At 50.4% G+C, this 7,610-nt stretch overlaps 1 protein-coding gene across 2 annotated transcripts; it reads left to right on the top strand.

The window, feature by feature from the left end:
- The first annotated feature begins 601 nt into the window (after nt 1-601).
- Nucleotides 602-4,902, top strand: LOC119361834 (putative disease resistance protein RGA3). 2 transcript variants are annotated; one of them, XM_037626979.1, is made up of 2 exons: nt 602-4,039; nt 4,604-4,902. In XM_037626979.1, exon 1 carries the CDS (start codon nt 689-691, stop codon nt 4,022-4,024), a length of 3,336 nt encoding a protein of 1,111 aa, XP_037482876.1. In that variant the 5' UTR covers nt 602-688; the 3' UTR covers nt 4,025-4,039; nt 4,604-4,902. The 2 variants fall into 2 exon arrangements, with proteins under 2 accessions (XP_037482876.1, XP_037482875.1); XM_037626978.1 differs by having other exon boundaries at nt 603-4,039; nt 4,607-4,902.
- Nucleotides 4,903-7,610: the final 2,708 nt, after the last annotated feature.

Raw genomic sequence — 7,610 nt, 5'->3', positions numbered from 1 at the left:
ACATGCGCGTGCCAGGTTCGTGGAGGGCGGCGTTATCGTCATCGACAGCGACGACAAGGGCGAGGCCGGGCCGTCAAGCGCTGTCGGCGACCCCGACGAGGGATGCAGCAAGGACGCCGCAGGTGAGGCGCGACGACGACAATGACGACGACAACGGCAACGGTGGCAGCAGCGGCTAGGCTTTTTAGTTCGTTTTTAAGTTAGTTCATGCATGTTTTTAAGTTTTTATACAAATTTCGACGAAAAATGGCCAAGTTAATGCAAAAGTCGCCGAGTTTGCAAAAAAAAAAAATGAGACGAACTACGCCGAACCGCGGCGATCGTGGGCGTGTGGTTGGAAACAAACCGAACCCCAGAGACCGATTTAGCGCCGGCTCGCCGGTAGGCCGCTCTTTTTCAACCCCGGGGGGCCCGAACAGGCACGGGGAGTAGAACGGGCTCGCCCGAAAACCCGCCAAGATGGCAGCGTACTCGCAAAGGGAGCATCTTGTCAGGCTTTAGCAGTAGAAAGTTAATAATCCGACCGCGACCGCATTAGCCGAGTACTAGTAGTAGGAAAGGGACCGCATTAGCTAAAGGGGGTGATGGAGACGGGGATGCTAAGCTCTCGTCTCATTACACACCATTCCATTCAAGGATAGGAGCCATCGGTGGATCCGCCTCCGCCTCGCCCCTCGCCTCCATCCCCATGGATCTTGTGCTGGAGGAAGCCTTGCGGGCCATGGCTCGCGCGGTCGACCAGTTCCGGAGCCTGGGCGACAGGCAGATGCGGAGGTGCCTGCTGGGCGCCGGGGACCACGTCAGCGGCAAGCTGCGGGAGGTGGCGACCCAGCTGGACCAGATCCGCGACCTCCTCTGGGCCGACGACGACACGAGCTCTCCGGCGAGGAGGGGTCGCCTCAAGGAGGCCTTCTACGGCATCGAGGACTTGGTGGCCGGCATGGAGTACCACAGCCTCACTTTCCAGGTTGAATCCGGTATTTCCTCAAAGTCAAATCGCAATCCACTTTCTTCTGCTATCAGGCTGGGCAAGCGATTCGTTAGCAGCAGCGGCAGCGATGAGGCGTCGCGCCGCCGGTTCCTCAAGGACCTCGATTCCGTCGCAAGCACTCTCAGCTCTGTGCTCAAGCAAGCCCAAGGGTCCGGTCTGCCGCCCACCGTTCCGGTGCCCCATTTTGACGCTGCCACGATGCTCCAGGGTGGTCACAAGGTGTTTGGCCGCAACAAGGAGCTGAACGACATCGTGCAGATGCTGACTGAGCCGCCCTCACCCCACTGCAAGGTTGTCTCCATTGTTGGCTTGGGCGGTTTGGGCAAGACCACGCTCGCCCAGTCCGTCTACGACGATACCAGAGTCAAGTGCCACTTTGATCTCAGAGCATGGGCATATGTCTCCGGCAAGCCTGACAAGATGGAACTCATAAAGCAAATCTTGCGTTCAGCCAACCCGAGATACGGTGGATCCATCGACAAAGATGCCACGTTTGCAACTCTTCAGTTGAAGCTCAATCGGTTAATGTCGTCCAGGAGATTTCTGATTGTTCTTGATGATATCTGGGGTGACGACCCCTTTACCAACGACGCCTACAACGAAATCCTCAGTCCACTAAGATCCATGGAGAGCGGCAGTAGGATTATTGCTGTCACTCGGACACCAAAGGTGGCTGACATGCTAGATGCATCTCACACCTACTTCCTGAATGCATTGGGCACTGATGATTGTTGGTCACTGATCAAGGAATCTGCCTTTGGGGGCTGGAGCACACATGAGGAGTGCACTGAAGAATTGGAACAGATTGGGAGGAAGATTGCCGCCAAGCTCAACGGATTGCCTTTGGCTGCCAAGCTGATGGGAGGACTGCTTGGGGCTACAAAGAGCACAAAGTACTGGCGTATTATCTCGGAAAAAGAATTTTCCGGAGATATCACTCTCTCCTTGCTGCGGTTGAGCTACAGTTACCTGCCAGGACGACTCAAGCAGTGCTTTGCGTTCTGCAGCATATTTCCCAAGAACTGGAAGTTCGACCAAACAACCTTGGTACGCCTTTGGATGGCCAACGGTTTCATTCAACCGCAAAGTGGCACTATCAAAAGGATGGAGGATCTGGGCACAGATTATTTCAATGTTCTGCTGTCTCGGTCCTTCTTCCATGCTCTCAGGCAGGGCCGTCGCACACACTATAAGATGCATGACTTGATCCATGATATGGCAGTGTCAGCTTCAACCGAAGATTGCTGTCAAATTGAGCCTGGCATGACCCGTCGTATCCCCTCAACTGTGCGCCATGTATCGGTCACCACGGGCAGCTTACAAGACGTCAATGCTGCCATCAACATACTCCCAAAAAACCTACGCACCGTCATAGTTTTTGGAAATTGGCCACATTTTCTTGAAGATGACTCCCTGGGTAAGCTAAAGAATCTGCGAGCACTTGATGTTTGTCACTGTGACTTTACTGAGTTGCCACCAGCTATTTCCTGTTTATTCCATCTCCGTTACCTGTCGCTGTCTCGCACCATTCGGAGTCTTCCAGAGTCCATAAGCAAGCTGCTCCATCTCCAAACCTTGTGCTTTGAAGATAAGTGTTCCCTTGATAAGCTTCCTGCAGGAATAAGTAGGCTTGTCAAGTTGCGGCACCTTGGAATCGACATGAAGTACATTGCACAGCTACCGGGTATTGGACGGCTTATTAACCTGCAGGGATCAGTTGAGTTCCGTGTTAAAAGGGGGGGAGGGCACGCCTTGCAAGAGCTGAGGTGCATAAAAGGTCTCCATGGCCAGCTAAAAATTAAAGGCCTCGACAATGTCTTGAGCAAGGATGAAGCCAGCAAGACCGACATGAAAAGTAAAGAGAATCTTAGGGCGCTCACACTGGAATGGAGTTCAGCTTGTAGAATTCTCACCCCTGTGGCTGATTGTGAAGTACTAGAAAACCTCCAGCCACATCAAAACTTGAAGGAACTTAGCATTGTAAGATATCTTGGTGTGACATCTCCCAGTTGGTTACAGTTGGCGTTGCTGAGGGAGCTGCAATCCTTGCACCTTGTTAACTGCAGGAGCTTGGGAGTTCTGCCTGCACTGGGCCTTCTGCCATCCCTCGAACAATTACATATGAAGGAGTTGTGCACGGTCGAGCGAATTGGGCATGAGTTTTATGGTACTGGTGACATGGCATTTCCTTCCCTAAAGGTTCTTGTGCTTGACGATTTTCCCAGCTTGGTCGAGTGGTCTGAAGTGAAGGAAAACCCACTTCCTTGTCTCCAGAGGCTAAAGATTGTAGACTGCCCCAAACTGATTCAAGTTCCTGCATTTCCGCCATCCGTCTCTGAGCTTACAGTGGAGCGTACATTATTGATATCTAATATGAAGCTTGCTCCTTATTCTTCATCACGATCAGAGATACTCACCCTGGACATTTCTACGACCAGTGTACTTTCCAGGGGACTGTTCCATCAAAGCCATCTAGCATCTATCATAGTTTTAAACATAAACGCTGGCTGCAAGCATCTTGTTGCCGCAGAGGGACTCCACACCTTTACTTCTCTCCAAAAGCTTCAGCTGTGCCACTCTGACATATCAGATCAGAATTTGGAAAGTCTTCTTCAGGTGCTGCCCTCTTTGTACTCGTTTGAGATGATAGATCTGCCCAACATGACATCTCTGGTGCCAGCAAATAATAGTTTGTGTACAACAGTCACAGAGTTGCAAATATCCAACTGTCCACTGCTCTCTTCTGTAGTCTCCTTGAGTACTTTTGTTTCACTGAAACGTTTGGTGATTGAGAAATGCCCCAAACTGACGGCAGCATCTTTCCCAGTAAACTTTTGGAGACTCACAGCCCTCAAGGTTCTGAGCATATCATACTGCACAGAGTTCCAGTCTTTACCTACTTGTGATCTGCCAACCTCAATAGAAGCACTTCATCTTGTTGGGTGTCACCCAAAGCTGCATGGAAATTCAAGCAACAAGACTGTCAATTCCCACGAGGAAGTTTCTACTCTACACAAAACATTGGCTCACTGACAGAACACACTTCAGGTTTTCCCTTAGCTGCCTCTCTTTCTTTCCACTGTACTACCTTCATTGTGTAACTTTCACTTCCCTTGGTTATTTGCTCCTGTGTATTAGAAATTATATATGTGAAAAATTTCCTGTGATGACTCATGCTTATTACCTTGATGGGAAATACCCTAGCACCAAACAACCTTTATTATTTTTGCCAATCCTGTAGATGCTGACATGTGCTTTTGATGTATGATAATTTATGGGTTCAACTGTGCCTTGGTGCAGATTACCGCCCTTGTAATTTGGTTGTGATTTGATGTTGCCTTCCATTGTTTTAGTTTGTTACATTACACATACTTCAGAATTAGTGCAATTCACATGCTGGACAGTGGACATGCCTGTAGTTTACTATATACCACTTCTTGCCTTTTAACAAGTGAAGAACTTTAAATATATTATTCCTAAAGCAGCAACCGTTTCTATAATTCTTTTGAGATAGCTTGTTGGTACATACCTTGGAAACAAGTTTTCGCTAGTACCAATTTCAGGATGGTAAGAGTTTTTTTTTAATCTGATGTATCTTTTTTGTGCTGCAAGCAGGTGAAAAAGGATTGGCAATTGATAAAAATGGTAAACAAGTTCCGCATGAAGATATCAAGTGACAAAATTCTGGTTATCTAAGGAAGTAGTATTTTCCCGCAAAAATAAAATTAAATAAGGAAATAGCATTTGGAGTGCATATGAACCGAGTATGTGTCACAATGTCTAAGCAATATTTCATTCGTTGTCTACAAAACTATGAATTCTAGGACATGCTATTGTATCTTTTGTTAAAGGGAATTTGTAAAGTTGAATTCTTGAATTATTGTAAATTCTCAGGTTTCTTTGTGGATCCACTCTTGCTTCGGTACACCCCCTTAAATATATCGACGGCTGAGATTAACCTACGCCCCTTCATAATAAAGGGCGGGTCTTTTCTGAAAGTACGTCGCATGAGCCCAATGCACCGATTCCACCTCTGCCATGGGCCGGTCCATTTACGCCCTTTTTACCCTTCCGTTAAAATTCTAAAATCATAAAGTGGCGAATGTGATTCAAACTAGAGAACCCAAGCAGCAAGCAAATTATAGTAACCAACAGAACACTTCAATTGTTGTGAATTTTATGCTACTGCCTTCCTATTACTAAGGCGTATTAACTTTGCTAGAAAAAAAAATCCAAAAATATAAGGCACTTATCTTTCCCTGAGTGCATATCTCTTCCCTACTGTTGGCAACCATGCTGCCACGATTCCTTCTAGTGTAGTTAGGGTATCTTTAAGGCGGACCCGCAAACCTTCTATAACCATTCAGACCGCGGAAGCCATCCAACGTAGTCCTATATCGCTCCGCGGGACGGTCTGGACATAATTTCTCCCACAAACCGGATACAAACATGGGGGGTTTTGTGGGAGTCCGGATATGCGAAACGTCGCTCTCCGCCCTCCCCTCGCCCATCCAAAAGGAAGGCGGAGCTAGCGCTTTTGTAGCATCTGGCATAGTTCCCGCGCCAAAATCCCCCACTCTCTTCTTTCATTCCCCACCACTCTTCGACCAATTCCCGCTCTTTTCATCCACCCTCTCCTTCCTTCCGCTGCCGACGCATGGAACCTCGGAGCCGGAGGATCCGAGCATCACGCTCGCCCGGAAGATCAGCTCAGAGACGCGACAAAATTGTTGCGTCAAAGCGAAGGCCACAGAGGAGGAGAAGCTCAAGAAGTGGTTGGACTGCCCATGGGCCTAGTGGTGGCGATGGGTGTGGAGGTCATGGCGGACGAGGCGGTCTGCGCGGCCGTGGTGGACTCCCACAGATGGGCGCGCCGACAGTACAGATAGCGCCGTGGCCGGAGCCTTACAAGCCTCCATACTACTACACCGTCAAGCAGCTCAGAACCCTCGCCGGTACGGTGCCTTACATCGTCAACGTTAACGCAATGCCGCTCTTCCCCGAGTATTCTTCGCCGCAGCTCGGCCAGGCGCGACCGGCAGCTAGGGAGCAGAGGGTGCCTGCATGCTGTTCGCTGCAATGCCTAGAGCAAGGGAGCCGGCGTACGACGCGGACAGGGAGATGCTCGACATCATCCATGACGGAGGCATGGGAGGAGGAGGGGGCTATGAGGACGGGCAGGTGGAGGACGCGGATAAGGAGGAGAGGAATGCAGAGAGGTCAAAACAGTTGATGGAGGCGACGGAGAAGAAGATCAAGCTCGAAGAGAGGAGGACCATGATCGAAGAAAGGAAGGCCATGCTCGAGGAAAAGAGGGTGGAGATCGCCCCCAATGCGGAGGACGCCAAGATGTTGACCTTGAATGTCGACTCTTTGGATGTCGATGCTAGAATGATCGTCTGCTACCAGATGTTGCAGTGGCAGAACAGAAAGACGAGTTGGCGGCAGCGGAAGATGAGGACGCGACGAAGGCGGACGCGAACGCGGAGGCTGCCTACACGGCGGCGACGAAACCTCCTTGATCAGGGATCTGCTTGCTGGGATTGCCAGTCCAGCAGGGCAGAAATGTACGAACTGCCGGACTAATGTTCTTTTGGATTCGGGCATTTTAAAACCTAAGCATATTAACCTTTTTTAGGGCCATTTGCATTTCTGTCCCTAACTCAAACCACCTACTCAGATTTACCTCTAATTCCAAAGCCGGCTCAAAAATTCCCCTCCGCCGTTAGTTCCCCTTACAGAATTGCCCTTCTGTTCCGTTTTCGTTAGGTCAAAGGGGTTTGACCGTTTACTTGATGTTTTCTAGACATTTTGCCCCTGCCTCCTTTTGTCACCGACATGTAGGACCCACTGTCAAGGTCAAATGGTCAGCAGTTGAGTGGGTCAACAAGGGAATGGGTCCACCTGTCATAAGTTAGTTATTTTGGATTGATTATTTTAGATTGATTTAATATGCCATTAACAGATTAATTAACTAATTAATACTCACATCATGGATTAACCCTAATCTAACATCCCCACGTGGTGGTGGGGCCACTGGCAACGGTTTGGCCGGCAGAAATTGGGCGGCGCCGACGCTGGTCCGAGCGAGGACGCACGATGGCGAACACGGCGGTGCACGGGAGCGAGGCAGAGGGGCAACCTGCGGTCAAGCAAGGCCTCAAAGCGTTGCACGCATCTAGCAGGTACGACGGGAAAGACCGGAGTGACGTCCAGCACAATGACGGTGACCGGCGGAACATGGCCTCGCGGTCGGGATGGTTTAACGGCGCGCAGCTCGGAGGGAAGGCTGTAGGAGATTCAAGGCCAACTCCGGTTGCCGAGGAAAATAGGGAGGGTAGTCGGCACTCGCCAGAGCGACAGATCAGGGCAAGATGGCGGCTGGCCGGAGGCAAGGAAGACAACAATGGCACGGACTAATAAAGGCGCGCCGCATCAATTCGATCTGCGCGGAGGGCACGGAGGTCTTGGCAAAGCTCCTGGACATGGAGGTTGAGCCCGAGGAGGCCATTAGCCCTGCGGAGAAGAAGGCAGCGACGGCGGAGCTCTGCACAAGGAGGGAGGAAGGGAAAGGGAGGGAGATGGAGGATGGGATGGAGACAGGGTTGCGGCGTGTGGG

Source organism: Triticum dicoccoides, chromosome 2B (genome assembly GCF_002162155.2).
Source record: "Triticum dicoccoides isolate Atlit2015 ecotype Zavitan chromosome 2B, WEW_v2.0, whole genome shotgun sequence".
Classification (NCBI taxonomy): Eukaryota; Viridiplantae; Streptophyta; class Magnoliopsida; order Poales; family Poaceae; genus Triticum; species Triticum dicoccoides.
This window is presented reverse-complemented; position numbering and strand designations above follow the sequence as displayed.

What these genes read in the sequence shown, in the direction of transcription:
- LOC119361834 (XM_037626979.1), top strand. Translation starts at nt 689, where the DNA reads ATGGATCTTGTGCTGGAGGAAGCCTTGCGGGCCATGGCTCGCGCGGTC.